General features: G+C 54.4%; 3 protein-coding genes across 4 annotated transcripts; 2 read left to right on the forward strand and 1 right to left on the reverse strand.

Moving 5' to 3' along the window:
• The first annotated feature begins 780 nt into the window (after positions 1–780).
• Positions 781–11,330, forward strand: SMARCD2 (SWI/SNF related BAF chromatin remodeling complex subunit D2). Its single transcript, XM_084863780.1, has 13 exons — positions 781–1,140; positions 5,867–6,051; positions 6,250–6,292; positions 6,440–6,562; positions 7,816–7,971; positions 8,649–8,744; positions 8,883–8,984; positions 9,106–9,267; positions 9,413–9,510; positions 9,677–9,812; positions 10,000–10,122; positions 10,237–10,338; positions 10,411–11,330. The coding sequence occupies exons 1-13, from the start codon at positions 925–927 to the stop codon at positions 10,462–10,464; spliced, it is 1,596 nt and encodes a 531-aa protein (XP_084719906.1). The 5' UTR covers positions 781–924; the 3' UTR covers positions 10,465–11,330.
• Positions 11,331–11,387: 57 nt separating this feature from the next.
• Positions 11,388–15,455, reverse strand: PSMC5 (proteasome 26S subunit, ATPase 5). Its single transcript, XM_084863790.1, has 12 exons — positions 15,354–15,455; positions 14,776–14,847; positions 13,793–13,862; positions 13,410–13,507; positions 13,181–13,237; positions 12,867–13,097; positions 12,476–12,602; positions 12,154–12,344; positions 11,972–12,070; positions 11,775–11,885; positions 11,601–11,687; positions 11,388–11,493 (listed from the first exon to the last, which is right to left on the reverse strand). The coding sequence occupies exons 1-12, from the start codon at positions 15,375–15,377 to the stop codon at positions 11,440–11,442; spliced, it is 1,221 nt and encodes a 406-aa protein (XP_084719916.1). The 5' UTR covers positions 15,378–15,455; the 3' UTR covers positions 11,388–11,439.
• Positions 15,456–15,473: 18 nt separating this feature from the next.
• Positions 15,474–22,619, forward strand: FTSJ3 (FtsJ RNA 2'-O-methyltransferase 3). 2 transcript variants are annotated; one of them, XM_084863777.1, is made up of 21 exons: positions 15,474–15,576; positions 15,895–15,987; positions 16,164–16,269; positions 16,555–16,601; positions 16,722–16,801; positions 17,428–17,527; positions 17,610–17,804; positions 17,914–18,029; positions 18,142–18,246; positions 18,333–18,433; positions 18,654–18,734; positions 18,826–18,972; positions 19,113–19,248; positions 20,251–20,438; positions 20,549–20,672; positions 20,753–21,027; positions 21,253–21,338; positions 21,426–21,525; positions 21,638–21,821; positions 21,900–21,994; positions 22,072–22,619. In XM_084863777.1, exons 2-21 carry the CDS (start codon positions 15,921–15,923, stop codon positions 22,262–22,264), a joined length of 2,526 nt encoding a protein of 841 aa, XP_084719903.1. In that variant the 5' UTR covers positions 15,474–15,576; positions 15,895–15,920; the 3' UTR covers positions 22,265–22,619. The 2 variants fall into 2 exon arrangements, with proteins under 2 accessions (XP_084719903.1, XP_084719902.1); XM_084863776.1 differs by adding an exon at positions 15,651–15,745 and having other exon boundaries at positions 15,543–15,558; positions 21,253–21,525.
• The last annotated feature ends 99 nt before the right edge of the window (positions 22,620–22,718 follow it).

Below are 22,718 nucleotides of genomic sequence, written 5' to 3' on the forward strand. Positions count from 1 at the left end.
TTTTTTTTTTTTTTTTTTACATAAAGGAAGAGAGGGGGATAGTTAGAAGCATCGATGAGAGATAATCATCAATCAGCAGCCTCTTGCACACCCGCTACCGGGGATGTGCCCGCAACCAAGGTACATGCCCCTGACCGGAATCCAACCTGGGACCTTTCAGTCCGCAGGCAGACCCCAACCGGTCTCGGCTCCAATGTGGACTTTTAAAGAAAGCTAAATTGGTGGCAGTTCTGCCCCTGAGCGCAGCTCTACGTTGAATCTCTATTGCTGAAAACGTAGAGCCTTGACAAAACTCTCTCGGGGAGCGTGGCGGCCAGGTGCCTCGGCGAGTAGAGTAGGGTGCACCGGGGAGAGAGCAGCAACTACCCACGGCTGAAGCCCTAAGTGACCTTCGACCTATGACCCGCACCTTGCTCGGCGCTTCCCTGCGCAGCTTCCGCCCCCGCCCCTCCCGCGAAGGGCCGGCCCAAGGGATGTGGGCAGAGCCCTGGAGCCGGCGGTTAGGAGCCCTGCCTGTTGGGGGCGGGTCTCGCGAGGGCGGGATTTGAGGAGGCAGCCCCGCATTGGGCTGCCGGGTGTGGGCGGGGCCTAGCGCAGGGCTGGGCTGGACGGAGCCGGCAGCTAGTTGCCGCCTCCGGGTTAACTGGACTCGGGCGGCCAAACCTCCGGAGGCCGGGGGAGGCAAGCCGGCCTCTAGCAGATCCCGGAACTAGGATTTCCCGGGCCGGACCGGAATCAGGACCGGCCCTGCCCCAAACCGGTCTGTGAGGAACTCGCGAACTTGGGTTAGGAAATCCCGGAACCCGGATCAACAAACCCCGAGAACCGGAATTTAGAGCGGCAAGTCCCGGAGCACGGATCGCGGAGCGGACTCGGCGCGAAGCCCGGAGTGCGGACCGCTGCATCGCCGGACGGGACGGCGTGATGTCTGGCCGCGGCGCGGGCGGGTTCCCGCTGCCCCCGCTGAGTCCCGGCGGCGGTGCCGTCGCCGCGGCTCTGGGAGCGCCGCCTCCGCCTGGCGGACCCGGCATGCTGCCCGGACCGGCGCTCCGAGGGCCGGGCCCGGCGGGAGGCGTGGGGGGCCCGGGGGCCGCTGCCTTCCGCCCCATGGGCCCCGCGGGCCCCGCGGCGCAGTACCAGGTGAGTGGGGTGGGCGGGCGGCGCCGCGAGCACGCGGGTGTCAGGGTGCGGGAGGGGGTCCTGAGGCCGCCTTCTGGGCTGGAGGTGCGGGGGCCCTGCGTGTGGAACGCACGGGACAATGTGGAGGGCAAGGCCAGGGAGCCTCGGGATCGGCGAGGTGGCGGCGGAGCGCTTAGGGGACGGGGTAAGAGGGTGGAGGGTCTGAAGCAGTTGGGAGGGCCCCGGTGCTTCCTCCGAACGGGGATTCTGAGTCGCTGAGAGATGGAGGAGTTGTGGGAGCCCATGCGTTGTGGGCGGGCTGGCTGAGAAATAGTGTAGGTCCTAAGGGCAGGGGGTGTCTAGGAAGTGATCCGAAAGTTTTGAGAAAGGGCCCTCCCCGAGAAACCAGGGTTACCCTGCAGTGGGCCTTGGTCCCACTCCAAGTCTGCTCTGTTGTTTGTAGTTGGGAACTGGCAGGGTCCTAGCGAGTGAGTCTGAGATGGCTCCCAGCTGCTAATGAGGAGGAGGAAGGGCCTGGCTTCCCACGGGCACCGGAGGCCTGGGCTAGGGCAGGGGGTTTCAGCCTGTGCAGTGGAGAGTCGACCCCCTGGGCCAGGCCCGGGAGTCCTTTCCCGGGATGACTCTGAGTTGGACCAGAGACAGTGGTGGCCAGGCCTGAAGGAGGACGCAGCCCGGCCCTTGCTGGGCAGACTGTCTTTCTGGCGCTCTGCCTGGTGTCGCAGTGTCCAGGAGTTGATTTGTTTGGAGGAGCAGAGCGGCTCCACTGAGTCCTGCTGCTCTGGAGCTGGAGGATCCTGGGAGAGCTGCTTCAAAGGGTTCCATCCAGATCCCTTTGGGGTTTGGCTTCCAAGAGAGCTTCTCAGGTTGCAGCTTCAAAGGCCATTGAGAGGCAGAGACTGGGCGCCTGTGTGAGGAACTTAGCCTGACTCTGCCGGTGGGATTCATCAGTGTCCCCGCCATTGTCTCCGGTTGTCCCACAGTACTTGGGAATTGCACCCATCCTTTTTCCTGTCCCCGCTCCACTTTCATTTAGCCTTTAAGTTCTAGCAATGCCATATTCCAACCCATGTGCCATTTGGCACTGGCTCCTGGCAAGTTTGAGGGAAAGAAGGCAGCTGGGGCTTCTCTTCTTTATGTCCCCAGGTAGAGGCCCTCGAAATGGGTCCTCATCGAATTAGGGTACGGATGTCTCCCCAGGAGCCCTGGGCCCCACTTTCTGAAGAGATAATTAACTGGGAAGAGTGATTTTTCCCCCTTTTACTACTCATTCTCCTTGCTCCCTCTAAAAAAAAAAACCAAAAAACAACAACAAAAGAAAAACAAAGGATTTGGCTGTTGACAGAGGCAGACCTGGTCTGGACTCCAGCGGGGGTCTGTCTTTCTCATCTTGCTCTTCCCCTTGGGGATTCATGGGCCCAAGGTGTCCCGAAAGGATGCCTGCATCAGTCATCCCAGCCTTGGGGCCAGCTCACCGAGCCCTGGCCTGGGAGCCCTCCTGTGGGCCTTGGCCTGAGAAGGATCTAAGGAATGACAGGAGCCTCTCCAGTTCCTCAGCTTGCAACCCATGGGGAATGGGCCTTGGGGAAAGCCCGGGAGAGGATGGATTCCACAGCCACACGGCAGGGAGTGACCTTGAGCCAGTGGCAAGACTGAGCAGGCGGTTAGGTGGCCCCAGGCTGCTGGGGGTGGGAAAAGGGACGAGGCACTGAGCCTCTGCTTCCCTGGGCCTCCCATCCCACCAGCTCCGTATCCAGGGGGAGGCAGTAGAGGTTGATGGGAGGGAGGACCCAGTTCTCTCTGCCTGAATTGAAGGAGGATTGCGTTTGGCCTCTTACCAAGTCCAGTTGCGTGCTCCAGGAGAAGGGACTGGAGATCTGAGAAGCAAGGGGGTCCTGTCTGTGAGGGCGCGTGAGGTGAGCCGGAAGAGCAAGGATTTCAGGGCCCACGTTGAGCAACAGAAGAGCCTCCGGACGGTGGTTCTCGCTGTGGATCACAGAGAGCCAATGAGGAGCGCCATGCAAACAACAAAGAAACACACTGCTGGGTTCACTCCACAGAGTCGGAAATAGTTTTCACTTGTGGAGGGGTATGTTTTCTTCTAGGCCAATGGTCGGCAAACTGCGGCTCGAGACCACTGACCACTGACCTAGACTCTCGAGTCCAGTAATTACAGGCTGTTGTTGTTCCTTGTGATTAAGCCCCTATACCCAGTGGTCGGCAAACTCATTAGTCAACAGAGCAGTAAACCATGGCTCGCAAGCCGTAGTTTGCCAACCACTGTTCTAGACCCTTAGGCCCAGCCACCAGCTTTGAGGCAGGGCTGAGCGTGCTTTCTGGAGGCCTGGAGGGGGCAGCATCGGGCACAGCCTCCTGCTCCTGGGTGGTGGAGGTAAATAAAGCTTAGAATGTGGGTTGGTGCTGGGCTGCAGGGCCAGGAGTTCACCCTGTGCTTCTGGGGTTCAGGGCACTGAGCCAGACCTTCCTAGACCTGCTGCAGGTGGGGAGTTAGGGAGCTTGAAAGTTCTGGGTTGCATTCTTTTTTCTTTTTTATAATCCTTAGGTTTTTGGGAGAGGAAGAGTTTCTGGTGGAGCTTGGCAGGGCCACGCTGGGACTTGATGAACTTAAGCAGCCCTCCCCTGGGCCCCTCCCCCTCCCCCTCCTGGAGGAAGCTAGGGGCCCTGGTGCGCTGGGGGCTCAGCGCCTGGGAAGGCTGGAGCAGATGTCTGGGAGGGGCCTCCGGGCCTGCCTGTGCTGCCTTGTCTTGGAGCTTTCGTTACCGGAGCACCTGCCCAGGGGAGGGGGTGGTGCTGCGGAGGCTTTGTGAATGCCCCAGTGAGTGGCACAGGGGCCCAGCGCACCCTCTGCAGGTTTCATTGCCTCGGTTCCTTCCCTTTGGATCAGGCACTGGTTGGGAAAAACATATCTGGGATGTCGGGAGGGGGAGGGGGGATCAAGGGAGGGGGAGGGCGCAGAGGATGCTGGGCTCACAGCTGTGGTCACACGGACTTTTTTTCTGTAATCTCTGGCCATGGCTCATTAAGGCGGAGAAACGGCTGTCTTTTGCCTTTCAACAGCTCAGATGGATCTCTCTGATGAGGAGAGACTTATGGCAGGAATCCTGAGGCCCCAGAGCCCTCCCCCCCTCACCCCCCCAACGTTTAAATCTCAAATGCTTCCTTCCCCATGCTTTTGGTTATGTTTCTCTCCGTCTCTCCTCCTGGTCGAGAATCTGACCCTCTGGGTGAGGACATGGGATTTGTGCTGGATGAAGAGATGGGGGGAGAATCTCATCTCCATGGCGCCGGGGCAGGGGTCCTCTGAGTTGGTGCGAGTCCCCACCCAGCCGGGCTTGGTTGGCTGGTTGTGCCGGTTGCATAAGCTGGGCCCCGGGGCCAGCCCTGTGAAGCTGCCAGGGCCTGTGTGTGAGCAGAGCTGCCAAACGGGCCTTGCAGACAGCAGCCATGGGAAGGGCGGTGGGGAGAGGTTACTCCAGGATGGGTTCCACAAATGTTGGGGAGCTGGACCTCTGGGAAAGCCTAGAAGCTTCTAAAGAAGTCATGTCTGTCACCCAGATTCCTCTGCTGCCCCTATGACTCTGCCCCTTGTGTCCCAGGATACTCTTTTTTTTTTTAAAATATATTTTATTGATTTTTTATAGAGAGGAAGAGAGAGGGATAGAGAGTTAGAAACATCAATGCAAGAGAAACATCGATCAGCTGCCTCTTGCACACCCCCTACTCAGGATGTGCCCGCAACCAAGGCACATGCTCTTGACCGGAATCGAACCTGGGACCTTTCAGTCCACAGGCTGACGCTCTATCCACTGAGCCAAACCGGTTTCGGCCCAGGATACTCTTATCTCCATTCTCCCGGTTGGGAGTGTGAGGGCTGCATTGAGCCAGGTGGTGTGTGGACATAGGCAAAGTCCAGGTGTCAGCTGCTCTGTCTCCCAGGAGCCACAGCTTCCCTTTGGGGATCTCCTGGTATAGGGGTGGGGGCTGGGCAGTAAGAGGTGAGCGAAGGGTCCAGTTCTGGGGTGTGCGTAGGGGCCATATGGTGACCAGATGTTTCCATGCTGTGCTGTGGCCACCCCCACCAGTTGAGACATGTCCAAGCCATCCTGTAGCAGCTTGCTTACCTGGGGTGCTGCTGCTGGATGGGCTTGCCAGCCCATTGAACGTCTTCCTCCCCGCAGGCACAGCGCCAGGCTGGCAACAGGGGGTGGGTTTAAAGGCTCTGCCTGGTCAGCCTGCGCATACCACACTGCACCCTGCTGCTTGATGATGACACCGCAGGCTCCCATGGTGTGCTGCTCCATCCTGGAAGGACGGAGTGCTTGGCTGGACCTCTGAGGGCCTTAAGAGTGCCGGGAAGCTGGCTAGTCCCCAGGAGCAGGGGCAGAGCCTGCTGGGGCTGGAAGGTGGCATCAGGCCCTGAAAACTCCCCAGGCCTTTCCCTCTGCAGGCAGGATTCTCCTCCCACCCCCTGGGCTCTGCAGGCCTCATTCGCTGGCACCGCTGCCCGGCGGTTGGAGGGGCGGGGCAGGTGTGGCTTACACTTCTGCTCTCAGACGCCCGCTTCCCTTTGTTTCTGGCACTGGAGCCTGGCCTCTGCGGCGTGCTGCTCAGGCCGGACCGGCCGAGGACAGGGATGGAGGGGATGGGCTCGGGGCCTCACAGGGCCCTGCCACTGACCTGTGCACCCCCGTTGGCTCACTTCCCCCAGCGGCCTGGCATGTCACCAGGGAGCCGGATGCCCATGGCTGGCTTGCAGGTGGGACCCCCGACGGGCTCCCCATTTGGTACAGCTGCTCCACTTCGACCTGGCATGCCACCCACCATGATGGACCCATTCCGGAAACGCCTGCTTGTGCCCCAGGCCCAGCCCCCAATGCCTGCCCAGCGCCGGGGGTAAGCCTGTTTTCCCCACTCTGCCTAGCAAGAGCTGTAGTGGCAACAGAGGGCTTTCCTCCACTCTAAGAATTGCAGTGACTGAGGAAGGCTCATTGTTCTCCTGGGGGAGGACTCTGGGGACTGGAGGGAGGGAGGGATGGGGTTGGGGGGTCCTTTGGGCCATTGACCTATTGATTGGGTTTCTCTCCTCCCCAGGTTGAAGAGGAGGAAGATGGCAGATAAGGTTCTACCTCAGCGAGTGAGTATGTTGGGAGGGTACTAGGGGCCCACCCAATGGCTGACTCTGATGGAGTCAATCTCCCCTGCCCTGCGATGGGGGAGAGACAGAAGAAAGAGCCAGAGCTGCAGCTGAAGCAACGGGTGCATTCCTTCTCCCTCCCTCCAGATCCGGGAGCTCGTCCCAGAGTCTCAGGCGTACATGGACCTCTTGGCTTTTGAGCGGAAGCTGGACCAGACCATTGCTCGCAAGCGGATGGAGATCCAGGAGGCCATAAAGAAGCCTCTGACGGTGTGTGCAGCCCTGCTAATCCGGGGCCTTCCCACGCCTCTCCTCGGCCTGGTTTTCTGGGGGCTGAGGGGGGGCCGGGATGGCTGGAGCAGGATTTTTCACTGCGGATGCAGCCTTTAGTGGAGCATGAACTCAGTTAATGTGGTGGGACCAGCATGTTTTTTATGAAATATAAAATAGTAGCAATTATAATAATTCTCTATAGTAAAGAACTTAAAGTAGTAGAGGTATTATTCATAACATTTTTTGTTTCAGGTGTTTATATATTACAGATGAGTGCGGATCCTGGGTCATGATTAAAAATGTAAATCATGTTGCCCTAGCTCAGTAGTCGGCAAACTCATTAGTCAACAGAGCCAAATACCAACAGTACAACGATTGAAATTTTTTTTGAGAGCCGAAAACCAGCTTCTGCGCATGGGCCACGAAGTTTCAATCACATTGTACGTGTGCGCCCGCATGTGGTATTTTGTGGAAGAGTCACATTCAAGGGGCCAAAGAGCTGCATATGGCTCTCGAGCCGCAGTTTGCCGGCCACTGCCCTAGCTGGTTTTGCTCAGCAGAAAGAGCATCAGCCTGCGGACTGAAGGGTCCCGAGTTTGATTCTGGTCAAGGGCACGTGCCCAGGTTGCGGGCTCCATCCCCAGTTGGGGGCACACAGGAGGCAGCCGATCAATGATTCTGAATCATTGACTGACTTTTTTTCTCTCTATCCCTTCTTCTCTGAAATCAATAAAAAATATATTAAAGTTTAAAAAGTAAATAAAATGCAAATCATGTTGATCATGGTCAGAAGTTTGAAAGGTAAAACTGGAGGATAGAGTAGAATAATTCTTGTCTCCTTACCCATCCCTAGAGCTTTCCTTTTTCTTCTTCTCTCTCTCTCTCTCTTTTTTTTTTTTTTTTTTTTTTTAATGATAATCTAACACAGTTCCCTAAGTGGTGAAGGCTTTCATTGAGATGAGAATGTTTTGGGGCCATGATGAGTTTTTTAAAAAATATGAGCCAGAGGCTTCTGATTTGCCTGATAGCACTTGTGTGTCCACTGATACCACCGTGTTGGAACTGTGGATGGTGCATCTGCTCCCCCATAAAACTAGGAGTCCCTTGAAGCCAGGATAAGGAGCCTAACAGGGTGTTGGCCCATAGCTGCCACTCAGCATTGATGTTGAACGAGTTCAGACGGGAAGACAGGGTAGCATTGTTTTCTAACATGTTGGTCCACCTCTAACTGTTTGTCTTTTTCTTTTCAGCAAAAACGAAAGCTGCGGATCTATATTTCCAATACATTCAGTCCCAGCAAGGCGGAAGGTGACAGTGCAGGAACTGCAGGGACCCCTGGGGGAACCCCATCAGGGGACAAGGTGGCTTCCTGGGAACTGCGCGTGGAAGGAAAACTCCTGGATGATGTGAGTTGGAAAGAGGCTGTCTGGAGAGCACATGGCCTGTATGGATTTAAAGACGGGGGCCAGCCACTTGGGCACTTCTGGGAAGTCCTGCCTGAGGGAAAGGGCAGTGCTCCTGGTCAAGCTTTGCACAGGGCCAAGCCAGTCAGAGGTTGGAGAGTTGGAGATTTGTATGGTTATTACAACAGTTCTCCTACAGGTGACAGTAAAGTGCTTGAAGGGAATATATATATATATATATATATATATATATATATATATATTATTGATTTCAGAGAGGAAGGGAGAGGGGGAGAGATAGATAGGGACATTAATGATGAGAATCATTGATTGGCTGCCTCCTTCATGCCCCCCACTGGGGATTGAGCCCAAAATCTGGGCAAGTGCCCTTGACTGGAATTGAACCCAGGACCCTTCAGTCCACAAGCCAACGCTCTATCCACTGAGCCAAGCCAGCTAGGTGTCCCTTTTTTAATTCAAAATCCTATGTCAGTTAACAGTGGGGCTGCAGAGTCCTTTTCCTACTTCCAGTCATTCACTCTTCCCCTGCTTCCTTCAGGGCCCAAGAATCCTCAGTGTCCTGAACTTCAGGCTGAAACAGTATTCCTCTCTTGGGGGCTTAGCATAGCTTAGCTTTGAAAGTTCAGGAGCACTCCCATCTCGCCCCTTTCCCTCCCCAGCCTAGCAAACAGAAGAGGAAATTCTCGTCATTCTTTAAGAGCCTCGTCATTGAGCTAGACAAGGAACTGTACGGGCCTGACAACCACCTGGTGGAGGTGAGTGGACCTGGGCGTGGGAGCACGGGCTGATGTGCCAGGTGCACAAAGAGGCTCGGTCCCTGTGGAGAGGGCCAAGTGTGTGTATGTCCATGCCCACCCCTTGGTGATGAGCTATGCTCCCTTCCTCCCTGCCAGTGGCATCGGATGCCCACCACCCAGGAAACAGATGGCTTCCAGGTGAAACGGCCTGGAGATCTCAACGTCAAGTGCACCCTCCTGCTCATGCTGGATCATCAGGTGACTGGGGCCATGTCCCAGGGACAGGGGCAGGTTTATTGTAAACCTTTCCTGTTCCCGCCCTACTCTTTGGCATTGGTTTTTCACAAGAACCCCTCCTCTGACTTCCTTCTATTCCCAGCCTCCTCAGTACAAGTTGGACCCCCGACTGGCAAGGCTGCTGGGAGTGCACACACAGACCAGGGCCGCCATCATGCAGGCCCTGTGGCTTTACATCAAACACAACCAGCTGCAGGACGGGCATGAGCGCGAGTACATCAACTGCAACCGTTACTTCCGCCAGGTTAGCGGGGACTCCCCTGTCTTGCAGCCCCTGCCTTGCCTGCTGTCCCAGAGCCCCACTGAGTAGCTCTTGTCCACATTCTTCATGCTTCCCTGCGAAGACCCGCTTCCCCCCCGTGCCCAAGGCATGTTTGTACTCTCTCCAGATCTTCAGCTGTGGTCGGCTCCGGTTCTCCGAGATCCCCATGAAGCTGGCGGGCTTGCTGCAGCATCCAGACCCCATTGTCATCAACCACGTCATTAGGTCAGTGGGAAGAGGGCATTGGGAAGGCTGTCTAAGAGCAATTTGCCTTTCGATTGAGCTAAAGAGAAACAGCACGTCTGGTTTCTTGCTCCCCAAGTGTGTGCAGTTGGGCCAGATGGGTGGGATACTATGTACTCATCCTTCCCCTCCCGTGTGCTGCCTACAGCGTGGACCCGAATGACCAGAAGAAGACAGCCTGCTATGACATTGACGTGGAGGTGGATGACCCACTCAAGGCCCAGATGAGCAATTTTCTGGCCTCTACCACCAATCAGCAGGAGATCGCCTCCCTTGATGTCAAGGTGGGCCTTCTGCCCCCCCCCCCCCCCCCATGGGGCTCAAGATGGGATGGACAGTCTCTGTTGGGCATTTCTGTACATGTAGCACCTTGGGATAGGATTTCTGTCCAAGTCCTTTGTGGTTAGGTCTGGAAACAGACTCCTCAGAAGTGGGGGCCAGTCTGACACATGCACATGTCCCTCCCCCCAGATCCATGAGACCATTGAGTCCATCAACCAGCTGAAGACCCAGAGGGATTTCATGCTCAGCTTTAGCACTGACCCCCAGGACTTCATCCAGGAATGGCTCCGTTCCCAGCGCCGAGACCTCAAGGTGTGGTCCTCTTTCCTGATGAGACCGGGTTAAGCTCTAGGTGGTCTCACCCCCATCACATTGGTTCCGGGGGCTCAGGAGTGGGAATTGTTCCTTTTCCCTGGCTCTTTGCAGATCATCACTGATGTGATCGGGAATCCTGAGGAGGAGAGACGAGCTGCTTTCTACCACCAGCCCTGGGCCCAGGAAGCAGTGGGGAGGCATATTTTTGCCAAGGTGAGACTCTGCCCTGTTTGCCCTCCTGTGGCAGTGAGCAGCAGAAGCCTGAGCTGCTGGTCTCTCTTCCAGGTGCAGCAGCGACGGCAGGAACTGGAACAGGTGCTGGGAATTCGCCTGACCTAACTGCTCAGGGATCCCCTCCCTTCTTCCCAGCCCGGAATCATCCCATTCTCAGCCTGGAAGGGACCACCATCTGAGGCTGCAGACACATAGAATAAGGAGCGGGGTGAGGGTTTGTCCTGTTACCCTCAGCTTCCAGTGTTAGTTTCATAAATGTAGCGATAGGATTCCTTGTTGCTTGGTCCCTAAAGCCTTATTACTTACTTTATGCGTTGGCTTTAATTGGGTTCACAATAAATGCCTCTGCCCCCTGCAGGCAGGCCCAAGTAGGACTACTGGGGGCCTTGCTTTGACATTGTAAGGGAGAGGGTTCAGAACCAAAGGCCACTGGCTTTGCTTGTTTACAGACTCCCCGTTGGGGCAAGTGCCCTAGCTGGCTCTGGGGAGCTGGGCAAGGAAGAGGGACTCAGCTGACTCTTCCTACCCTTTCGAAACCAAAGTTCTTTGCCATTCCGACCAGCCCAGCCTTGCTGCTGGCTTTTTCCTTTTCTTTGGGTATTTGCACTATTGGGGAGCAGGTTCTTCATGGGGGAGCCATTTTTTGTACAGGGTTAAGTTGGGGTTTTCAGGGAGCCCTGTTTGGTGCCTCCTCCCTTATTTTCTTTCCTCAATCTATGCAAGCGGCTCTGGCCGCCATCATCTCCTGGGGGCCAGAGGGCTGCCACTCAAGCTCTTGGGCCCAGGGCTACAAAGCCTCCTAGAGGAAGGGGACACTCAGCTCTCTGGCATGGCCTGAGGCATGGGTGTGTGCTTGGTAGAGGGCAGGGGACTCATTGCCATTGGGAGCTTGATAAGGGCGGGCCTAGGGCTTGGAAAGTGCCACTTCTGGCAGGTTTGGAAATCTCCAAATAAATCCTTGTTTATTGGTGTTGCTCAGACCTGGTCATTGAACAGTGCGGCACTCATTAATAGACCAAAGTCCTAAAGGCCTTGTCCTGCAGAGCTTTATTTGAGGGATCTACACAGGGACCATCCTCCTCACTTCCACAGCTTCTTGATGGACATGTTTTTCTCACTATCCTTTTGCATGACCTGCAGAGAGAGAGAGAACATTGACTTACAAACTGGGTGAACAGAGGCCTTATGCCCACTGCTCTAGAGCCACCGTCAGCAAAGGCAGAAAAGATGGAGACCTGTACCTTGGCTACCGCCATCTCAAAGTCCTCCTGGGTGACGTGGACTCGCCGTTCCCGTAGGGCATACATGCCAGCTTCCGTGCACACACCCTGAGCAGGGAAGGGAAGTCAGGCTGTTGCTGTGCCCTTGAACCCAGAGCCTCCTGCCTCTGCCCTTTCCTTGGGCCCTCCGATTACCTTCACTTCGGCCCCTGATGCTCCTGGCATGAGCTCAGCAATTTTTCTCAGGTTGATCCCCCGGGTCAGGTTCATTTTTCGAGAATGAATCTTCAAAATGTCCAGGCGAGCCTAGAGATGAGGAAAAGCCTGAGCCCCACTGTCTACCCCCCACCCCCACCAAGCCAGAGCCCCGCCCGGCGCTGCCCAGCACAAACCTCCTCATTAGGGGGTGGGAACTCAATTTTTCTGTCGATGCGCCCTGGGCGAAGCAGAGCTGAGTCCAGGATGTCAATCCTGTTAGTAGCCATGATAACCTGAGTGGAGAAGGGGGGTGGCATCAACTAGGCACCTCACCCAGGGCCTTCCCCCAGCTCATCCCATCCTACCACCACCTCACCTTGATATTCTTGGTGGCCTCAAAGCCATCCAGCTGGTTGAGCAGCTCCAGCATGGTGCGCTGCACCTCACTGTCCCCCCCCGAGCCCCCCTCCAGCCGCGAGGAGCCGATGGAGTCGATTTCATCCATGAAGATGATAGACGGAGCGTGTTCTCGTGCCATGACAAACAGCTCCCTCACCATCCTTGCCCCTGTGCCAAGGCCAAACTGGCATTAGGAGTTGTGTTCACTACCCTTACCCCCACTCCCTCCCCCCCCCCCCGGACCCCCCACTCCCACCCCGCCACTTCCACTTGGTTTTCATGTCTCTAGCCACAGTTACCTTCCCCGATGAATTTCTGTACCAATTCGGAGCCAGAGACACGGATAAAGGTACAGTCCGTATGATGAGCCACAGCTCGGGCCAACAGCGTCTTCCCAGTGCCTGGGGGTCCATACAGCAGCACTCCCTAGAGGGAAACGGCAGGTCTCAGGGCAGAAGGCCAGCCCCATGTTTCATTCAATGAACACATACTATCTGCTTGCTCTGTGCTAGATCCCATACTAGAAGCTTAGAGATCTAAAAGAATGAATGCCAAGGTCCCTTCTGGAGTTTATGCAGACCCCACGGTGCCCTGACAGTATCTCCCCAGCCCTCCTCAGTGAGGACGGCCAGCTTATCCCTCCCCTCAGTCTGAGGAACAATGCCCTCTCACAGAAGCCCCGCTTCTCACCTTGGGCTGTGCAATGCCCAGTGCTTCAAAGAGTTCGGGATGCTTAACAGGCAGCTCGATGACTTCTTTGATCTCCTTGATCTGCTTGTCCAGTCCACCGATCATCTCATAAGTTGAATCTGGCACCTTCTCCACCATCATCAGTGACACCAGTGGGTCTACCTTGTTGGGCAGGATCTTGTGCAGAGTGTAGCTGTCATTTCTTAGAGCCACCCGGCAGTTGGGTGTCACCTGGAAGAGGGGTGAGACTTTCAGGAAGCTGGGTGGAGAGAACGGACCCAACTCCCAACTCCCACCTCCTCTGCTGCACTCACATCATTGATGTCGATGTTCTTGTCCACATCCACAACAAACTTGCCCTCAGGATGCACCTAAAGGAACAGGGCTCATGACTTTTCCTGACAGTCACCAAACCACCAACCTCGCCCAGGGAGACCCCTAAGTCCCAGAATAAAGAAATAACGGACAGAATGCTGTCCTGGGGAGGCTGCACACAAAGGCACAGGAATTCAGTAGGTGGTCCCGGGGGGGATGCTCCTTTACCTTAACCAACACTTTCTTCTTATCCATGGCCCGGACCACTTCCCCCACATAGGAGCCCTGCTCCTGCAACAGCTGCAGCTCCTCCCGCAGCAGGCGCACTGGATGGAAACACACACAGTGGTCACCCAGCTTCTGTGTTCCCTCCCCGATAACTCAATTCCATACCCAGGAACCAAGCACACTTAGAAGGGAAAGCTACAAAAAGGAAGTAAAAATTCTGTTTAAGGTGAATGCTGTGGGGCTTGGAAGGAGATGTGCATATGAGTAACTATATACCAATGCGAGGCATCACCATGGACAGAAGCACCAACGTGAAGACAATTCAAAGAGGTGTGAACAGTCAGAAGTCAGACCAACTGCCCGTAGCCAACCTCCCCCCTCACCTTTTGCATTAAGCTCATTTCTCTGTGCCTGCAGCCTCCGAAGATTTTGGCTCTTATCATTCACAATCAGCTGCGGAGAGGACAAGAAGTTTCAAAAGGCAGAACAAAGTAGGAGGTTCAGATCTTGGTCAAGACCCTCAGGCTGGTCTGAACTGAGTGAGGGCAGAGCACAGGCACCTGCAGGTTTCAGATTTTTCTCTCTGATCCTAATGGCCTCGGCCTGTCGTCCAACAGCCCCTCTGATCAAAAACGGCGACTTGTCTAACACTCGCCCAGGAACAACAAACCCTAATGGGGCAACATTACAACTGGCTCATGTAGACCATTTCTCACAGGACGGCATATCAACATGTTCCAGTGGAAAGATCTCTGGGTCAGAAGCCTAAGATCTAGCCCTCTTGCTGCCAACTAAATAAATGCTAAGTAGAGCCGCTTAAAACACCTAGTTCTGCTACCAACTGCAAGTGGGCATGGCATCACTACACCATGCCTCTTTTCAGGGCTGTGGTATGAAATCACATTTGCAGATATCGTATATGGTTTATCCTTACCCATATACAATACCTGCAAATGTATCTGGAGTTTAGAAACTTTCCCTATGGCTTTCCTTCATCCAATTCATATTCATTATTTTCCTATGGTCCCGGCTCCCTCTTTAGGCCAGAGCACTGTGTTGCCAATTCCTTTCCGTTCAGTCCCCTATTATCAGCATTGTCCAGACTCAATTCTGTCTTCCCTTGCACTTCCTCTACTCCAACCCCCATCTGATAAACCTCAGGTCCTGAGCCTGTGTCCTCCCTTTGATATGAAATCCTCTCCATCAGGCTTCTACCCAAAGAAATGGCCTTTTCGGTTTGACTCTGGAAGATGTGTAACGAACTGTTTTCCTACTGGCCCCAGTGGAATTTTATGGACTGTTGAAATCTCCATCAACCATTCATCCCCCTGCTAGCTCCCTTTGTCCCTCTGGAGTCCGTCCTCACCTGCAGTTCTTCAATCTTGGACAGATAATATTGGCGGAGTCCACTGCCTGCCTTCCCCTCTTCCAGCTCCATCTGAAGACACAGTGTCATTAGTAAACAACAGGCTAAATAGCCAAGCCACTTCTAGAACCCTCCTTTATACCCCATGACTAAACTAAAAGCAGAACGCGAATGCCGCCTCCCTCATAGGAACCAGAAGGACCAAGAGGCGACAGACACGCACGGAGCGCTTTGTCCGAGCCCGGTGCTCTGCGGACCCGGGTGTTCCTGCCACAGGCGGAGCCCGGAGGAAGGACGCGTTTCCTGTCTCCCGCGACTCGACGACGCGCCCGTCCCCGCTCTCATCGCTCCTCTCTCATTCCGCCTCCGCCGTGTCTGCGCTCCCGGCCAACCCTGACCCCCGGGGGCCGCGCTGACACAGCAGATCCGGCCCCAGGCAGGGCCGGATCTGGACTGGACCACCCGCTCCCGACCCACCGACCTCTGGCCCCAGCCGGCGGCCCGCCTCGGGTCGCTCCTGCTCCGCATCCAGGCCCGGCGCCCGGTCCCCGCCCAGCCGCGCCGCCGCCGCCACTGACCTGCTCAGGCCCCTCAACCGCCATCTTCCCTCTGCAGTGGAGACCGCCGGCATCCCAGCCGCCTCCGCGCGCAGGCGCAGAAGCAGGGACTCGGAGGCCGGAAACGGGGGCAGAGAGTGCATCCGGGTCAAGGGTCCGGGTGGCGCGGGAATGACAACAAATAACAGGGACCCTGACGGACCGGAGTTCGGCGGCGCTACGCGAGGTCGGGAGTTTTGGAAGGGCACGGAACTCCTAAATGTTTCTAAAAACTCGATTTTAGTTCACGTAGTCTACGCTCTTGGTTCCAACCTACAGTTTCTATAGAACCTGGCGACAGAGTAAAATGCTTTTTGTGGCCACGCTCCAAATGACAGAAGCCGGGGGCGCGTGCTACGCAAGCGGAAGCGGAAGTTCGTTGCTGCCTCCATGTGCTGCTCCCGGAGTTGTGGAAACGGCGGAGGTTGCGAGTGATGTGGAGTGAGGCGCGGAGTGTGATTGCTAAGGCGAGCGGAATCTAGTGCCCCGGAAAGAGGCGTCCCAGTTTCTGCTTTCTCCCTAGATTGAGCGGCACTCCCCCGTCCCACCATGGGCAAGAAGGGCAAAGTCGGGAAGAGCCGGCGGGACAAGTTCTATCACTTGGCAAAGGAGACTGGTGAGTCCAATGTGCGCCCTCCGCGAGCGAGACGAGCGACTTGTCAGGTTCGCCCCCCCCCCAACCCCCTTCCGAACATTGAGTTTTTCTCGCAAAAGAGATAGTGGGTTCTGGGGCCACAGAAATCCCGCCGGGAGAGCACCTCGTGGACTTTATTGTTTTGTTGACATCCCCAGGTTATCGTTCCCGCTCTGCATTCAAGCTGATTCAGCTGAATCGCCGCTTTCAGTTCCTGCAGAAAGCCCGAGCCTTGCTGGACCTGTGTGCTGCGCCAGGGGGATGGTGCGTAGCCCCGGCACCTCGTGCTCCCGGCGGCTGGTTTCTGGGTTCCGTCCGGCCTGGGATGACTGACAGTCGCATTGGGGGAAGGGAGGGCGGCTACAGTAATACCAGCCTCAATTTCTCCACTCCCCAGAACACACACGACAGAGGTTTGGAACGTGTACATAGGACTTGCCAAGGCCACTGCACTTGGCAGAGCTCCTCCTAGCACGGAAGAGGGTTTATATTGTCAAGGGTTGGGAAGGAATAGTCTTGGGTATTTTAATTTTTATTCTTCTTTCCTAGGCTGCAGGTGGCTGCCAAGTTTATGCCTGTATCAAGTCTTATTGTGGGTGAGTGACAGGTGGTTCACACGGGTGTTTTAGGGGTGGGAGTACGAGATAATGTGTCTGCATTTCCTTTCTTCCTGCTTGAGGCAGCCTTTTGGAATACTCTGACCTGGTTTCTTCCAGGGGTGGATTTGGTACCCATCAAGCCTCTTCCCAATGTGGTGACACTCCAAGAGGACATCACAACAGAACGCTGTCGGCAGGTGATGAGAATCTCTCTCCCCATCCCCTTTATATGCAAACATCCATTTTTGTTCTCTTCTCACCCACATTTTCTGAAGGCAAGATTTTTCATGTTTACTGTGCCTTGAGCAGTGTTTTCATGATGTCTGTAAGCCTGGAATCTGCCTCATCCACTCCAGCCTTTGTTTGGTCAGGAATGAGGTGTTTGAAATTGGAAGAGCAGAGATTTCAGTGAAATCCTTTCCAGGAAGGCTCACTAGTAGATTATAAGCTCTGTGAAGACAGACAAGGAGTGTTTTTTATTTATTTACTTATTTTATTTCAGAGAGAAAGGGAGAGGGAGAGATAGAAACATCAATGGTGAGGTAGAATCAATGATCGGCTGCCTCCCACACGGGGGATCGAGCCGCAATCTGGGCATGTGCCCTGACGGGGAATTGAACCGTGATATCATGGTTCATAGGTTGAGCTTAACCACTGAGCCACGCCACCCTGTCGGATGTGTTCTATCCCCTGGGCCAGGCACAGTATTTGGCCTTTAATAGACACTCAGCAAATGACTGGGTGAGCACATGACTAAATCAGGGATTCCTCCATCTGTAGCCAGTCCTGTGTTTCTGCTCTGTAACCCTTCCCTCCTTTGCAGGCCTTGAGGAAGGAGCTGAAGACCTGGAAAGTTGACGTTGTGCTCAATGACGGGGCCCCCAATGTTGGGGCCAGCTGGGTCCATGATGCTTACTCACAAGGTGCCAGGGGCATGGAGATGGTGGAGGTGGGCATGGCCTGTCGGGCTGCATTGGTCCTCGGCTAATCCTCTCTCTCCCACAGCCAATTTGACACTGATGGCTCTCCGTTTGGCTTGTGATTTTCTGGCCCGTGGTGGCTGCTTCATCACAAAGGTTTTCCGTTCCCGTGACTATCAGCCCCTGCTGTGGATCTTCCAGCAGCTGTTCCGCCATGTCCAGGCCACCAAGCCCCAGGCCTCGCGCCATGAATCTGCAGAGATCTTTGTAGTCTGCCAGGGTAGGTGGGCATCCCTTCCTTCTTTCTCTTGGCTGGTTTCTTAACTACCAAAGCACACTTTTTTTTTTTTTTTTTAATTTACACTTTCTTATATATCCTACCATCTCAGGATACCTGGCTCCTGACAAGGTTGACAATAAATTCTTTGACCCAAAATTTGCCTTCAAGGAGGTTGAAGTTCAGGCCAAGACAGTTACTGAATTAGTGACTAAGAAGAAACCAAAGGTGTGTTGAGTAATGTGGTCACTCTCAGGTCCTGGATCTCTGGGGAGATTGGGCCTGGTGGGTCCAATAGACATCACATAAGGGACCACTCAACCTTATTTCCCTCCCTCAGGCTGAAGGCTATGCTGAGGGTGACCTCACTCTCTATCATCGTACCTCAGTCACTGACTTCCTCCGAGCTGCCAATCCTGTTGACTTCCTCTCCAAAGCCAGTGAAGTGAGTCCCAGGTTTGGGGGAATGGGAAGGGAACCCCGGAAACATGGCCTGAATGTTTCCCAACTCCTCTCCCTTCTTCCAAACAGATTGCACTAGATGATGAAGAGTTGGCACAGCATCCAGCTACCACTGAGGACATACGGGTGTGCTGTCAGGATATCAAAGTGCTGGGGCGCAAGGAGCTTAGGTATGAAGTGGGGGTGATGTAAGTGCCAGAGGCAGGGGAGGCCTTTGAAAGCCACGATGTTGATCTCGGAGCATAATGCTGTTGTGCTAGAGGTTCTGGCTGGGGACCTGAGCCCTAGGATTTGTGACTCAAATAGGAAATTTGGGATGTAGGTCTATGACAGAGGAGGAAGCAGGGACAAAGGGAGGTGGTAAGGTCTGTAATGGTATTTCTGGGACAGGTCCCTACTGAATTGGAGAACAAAGCTCCGGCGATATGTGGCCAAGAAGCTGAAAGAGCAAGCAAAGGCGCTGGACATCAGGTGAGGAGGAAGCTAAAGCACAGACGTTGACTGGGTGTTGGGCGGTGTGTGTGTCTAGAAAATAATCAAACTCCTTGGTCTGTTTTGTCAGCCTCAGCTCAGGAGAGGAGGAGGAAGGTGATGAAGAGGACTCAACAGCTGGGACCCCGAGGCAGCTCTCTAAGGAGGAGGAAGAGGAGGAACAGTTGAATCGGACCCTGGCAGAGATGAAGGCCCAGGAGGTAGCAGAATTAAAGAGGTGAGGAGAGCACGAAGTTTGGGGAAGTGTCCCCCTATCCCCCCAGAGTTTCTGTGTGTGTGGGGATGGAGGAAGAGAATGAGGAAACGGTTGAGCAGTTTTCAGAGCCGGGGAGGTATAATTCCTCAAACTGTCCCCAGGAAGAAAAAGAAGCTGCTGCGTGAGCAGAGGAAGCAGCGGGAGCGTGTGGAGCTGAAGATGGATCTTCCCGGGGTTTCCATTGCAGACGAGGGGGAGACTGGCATGTTCTCCCTGCGCACCATCCGGGGCCACCAGGTGAGGGGGGGCTGGAACAGTGTGAGGACCAGAGGATCTGTTTGTGTATTTGGAAGGGGGTCGGGGATTAAACATTTTCTTAGTGTGCTGCATGATCACTGCTCATGGCTGCTGTGTCCACCCATAAATGTGACTCGGTGAAGGGTGACTGGGGAAAAAACGCAAGAGCCTTGTGTCTCAAAGGCCAGGAAGAAACATAAACCTAACACGAAATTAGGAAGATGTGTGAATACTGTAAGAACATTACATATGTGTATGTATCTTATATACTAAGTAAAAATAGAAGAACCAAGGGGCACTCTTTGCAAGAAGCCATTTCTGTAGACGCAGCCAGGTAACTGGGTGACGGGCTGGTGATGGAGGCCTTCTCTCGGGAGCAGCGCTCCTCAGTTCACTGAGACCAAGGTGGCCTCTGCGCACGCTGGATGGGGAGTACAGGGAACGTGACTTGTAAATAAGAGGAGTGTCACAGGCACTTCGTGGCTTTTGTGTGGGAATGGGAACCAGGTCTTCTTGGTTGTACAGGAAGGGGTAGTGGTTCTGGAGCAGATTACCACTATCCATGTTTTGCCTCAGTTCCCTCATCTGTAAAAGAGAATAATATAACCTATCTACTAGGGCTGGAGGGATGAGTAAAACATGTTACGTGGACTCCTTTATTCAGTGGAAACAAAATTCGTAGATTATATTCTCAGAAGGTGATGTGGTATCCTTTTTTTGAGGCAGTGTTTTTAAAGAAAAATTAATGTGTTAGAATATTTTAAAATTTGATGCTATATAGGGTATGGGTATTTTCCCATAAACCTATTTTTGCTACCATTGAAGATGAGACTGCTGAGTGGAACAGGTGAGTGATGTGGTCTAGAATGGGATGGTCTGGCAGCACCATCACTTTCCTGTCTGTAAAAGGAGATAATGTGCTCGTTGAGGCTAAGATAATGGACACAGAAGAAAGCAGTATGTTCAAGTACCCTCGATCTCTGTTTCTCTGTCAAATTTTAGTTGTTAGAGGAGGTAACACAAGGGGATATGAGTGCTGCAGACATGTTTCTGTCCGATCTGCCAAGAGATGACATCTATGTGTCAGATGGTGAGGAGGAGGAGGAGGATGATGCATCTCTGGATAGTGACCTGGATCCAGAAGAGCTGGCAGGAGTCAGAGATCCTCGGAGTCTAAAGGACCAAAAGTGGTAAGGGGGGGGGGGGGAGGGGCTGGTCTGCAGGTAATGCCAAAGGCATTGGGGGATGGGGGGGTTCTCCAGGGCACTGGCCCGCTAACCCACTTCCCTTGGGGCTACAGTGTACGGTTTGCTAAAGCAGAAGACGATAAAGGGGAGGAGGATGAAGAAGAGAACCCATTGCTGGTGCCTTTGGAGGAAAAGGGGGTCCTGCAGGAAGAACAAGCCAGCCTGTGGTTCTCGAAGGTAAGAGGAAGCCAGGGGGTCGAGACTCGGGGAATTGGCATTCCCCGCGGAAGGATACCTAAGGACTTCCCCTGTCATAGGATGGCTTCAGTGGGATTGAGGATGATGCTGATGAGGCTCTGGAGATCAGCCAGGCCCAGCTGTTGTATGAGAGCCGCCGGAAGGGGCAGCCGCAGCCACCACCACCACCACCATCTTCTAGTTTGAAGACAGAGAGAAAACCTTCCCAGTGCCCAGATGAGGCCCTTAAGGCGACAGAGACTCCACCAGGGACAGAGGCTGCTGCTGGCCCCGGGGGTGGTGAGAAGGATGACAGCTCCGACAGTGACAGCAGCAGCAGCGAGGATGAAGAGAGGTGAGTGATTGCAGCTGATGGGAGAAGGGATATGAGGAAGCAGTGTTAACCATTTCTCTAGGTTGGGCGTTTTCAACCTTGCCTGTAGATCGAGGGCTTTAAAAACACTCATTTAACTGGTATGGCCATGCCGTGGTAGGATCTCCGGAAGTTACCCACTGCAGCCTTAAATAGGAACTGGGTTGAAGGGTCTGAGTGATGGCGGACACATGTTCTCTCCTGCAGCTGGGAACCACGCCGTGGGAAGAAGCGAAGCCGAGGGCCTAAGTCAGAGGATGATGGGTTTGAGGTGGTGCCTATCGAGGACCCAGGTGAGGGAGTGGGCCTGCCCCCAGCAGGATGGGAGGGGACCGTGGATGTTTGGGAATTGAGCTTGGACTTTTCTCCTCCCCTTCTAGTGAAACATCGGATACTGGACCCTGAAGGCCTTGCTTTAGGTGCTATTATCGCCTCTTCCAAAAAGGCCAAGAGAGACCTCATAGATAATTCCTTCAGCCGGTAAGGGGAGGAGAATCACGAGGAGTCGCCCAGTTGTGTGTGTGGTGGGAGAGGGCGAGTGGTTTCTTCTCCACAAAGCACGGAGTGGTCGAAAGGGCTGTCCTCCACCTAGGTATACCTTTAATGAGGACGAAGGGGAGCTCCCAGAGTGGTTTGTGCAGGAGGAGAAGCAGCACAGGGTACGGCAATTGCCTATTGACAAGAAGGACGTGGAGCATTATCGGAAACGGTGGCGAGAAATCAACGCACGTCCCATCAAGAAAGTGGCTGAAGCTAAAGCCAGAAAGAAACGCAGGGTAAGTATTGGGGCTGCCCAAGATGAGGGGGAGGTGGGACAGGGATGGGGCAGAGATTAACCGGACAGGGCCTCACAGATGCTGAAGAAGCTGGAACAAACCAAGAAGAAAGCAGAAGCTGTAGTGAACACGGTGGACATCTCAGAACGAGAGAAAGTGGCGCAGCTTCGAAGGTGATTGGGGGAGGTCACCCCCAGATACTTGGGGGTTAAAAAGGGTCAGAAAGCCAACTGTTTTCTTTCATTTACAGTCTCTACAAGAAGGCTGGGCTTGGCAAGGAGAAACGCCAGGTCACCTATGTCGTAGCCAAAAAAGGTGTGGGCCGCAAAGTGCGCCGGCCAGCTGGAGTCAGAGGTCATTTCAAAGTGGTGGACTCAAGGATGAAGAAGGACCAAAGAGCACAGCAACGGAAGGAGCAGCAGAAGAAAAACAGGCGGAAGTAGCAGAGCCATCAGGGCCTCTGAGAAAGCAGTGTATGGAGGAGCGGTTCTGCAGTTCACGCCAGCCTCCCCGTTACCAGCTGCACCCGTTTGCATCCCAGTCCTCTGAAAAGACAGTGAGGTGTGGGGTACCTACGACTCACGGTGGTCTGAGTGGTGAGGACATCTGCCTCTTGTTAAAGCACAGCTGAAGGGCCCTGTGGGACTCCACACCCTTCCATGAAGACGGGGTACTTTTTTAAATTATAAGGGGAACTTGAGTATTGAGGTGGCATTCATTCTAGCCTGACTTCTCGGCCTCTCAGCTCTCCCCGGCCCCTTTTATTGCCATTTAAATAAAACCATGATTATAGATGTCTTTTCGTCCAGTTCCCATTAAGTGCTAACTTTGGTGCTGCATTGTTCTAAATCCCATTTAACATGTTCTGACTCCTGAGGTAGAAATGACAGACAATCC

The sequence above is a fragment of the Pipistrellus hanaki genome, assembly GCF_964339955.1.
Source record: "Pipistrellus hanaki genome assembly, chromosome: 16".
In the NCBI taxonomy this organism is placed as follows: domain Eukaryota; kingdom Metazoa; phylum Chordata; class Mammalia; order Chiroptera; family Vespertilionidae; genus Pipistrellus; species Pipistrellus hanaki.

Coding starts and splice junctions, on each gene's coding strand:
- SMARCD2 (XM_084863780.1), top strand. CDS start 925: ATGTCTGGCCGCGGCGCGGGCGGGTTCCCGCTGCCCCCGCTGAGTCCC. Junction 6,293..6,439: donor ATAAGGTTCTACCTCAGCGA/GTGAGTATGTTG, acceptor CCCTCCCTCCAG/ATCCGGGAGCTCGTCCCAGA. Junction 9,511..9,676: donor GTCATCAACCACGTCATTAG/GTCAGTGGGAAG, acceptor TGCTGCCTACAG/CGTGGACCCGAATGACCAGA.
- PSMC5 (XM_084863790.1), bottom strand. CDS start 15,377: ATGGCGGTTGAGGGGCCTGAGCAG. Junction 13,508..13,792: donor AAATGAGCTTAATGCAAAAG/GTGAGGGGGGAG, acceptor GTTTCCATCCAG/TGCGCCTGCTGCGGGAGGAG. Junction 12,603..12,866: donor TGGGCATTGCACAGCCCAAG/GTGAGAAGCGGG, acceptor GTTTCCCTCTAG/GGAGTGCTGCTGTATGGACC.
- FTSJ3 (XM_084863776.1), top strand. CDS start 15,921: ATGGGCAAGAAGGGCAAAGTCGGGAAGAGCCGGCGGGACAAGTTCTAT. Junction 18,973..19,112: donor GAGGTAGCAGAATTAAAGAG/GTGAGGAGAGCA, acceptor AACTGTCCCCAG/GAAGAAAAAGAAGCTGCTGC. Junction 20,439..20,548: donor AGTCTAAAGGACCAAAAGTG/GTAAGGGGGGGG, acceptor TTGGGGCTACAG/TGTACGGTTTGCTAAAGCAG.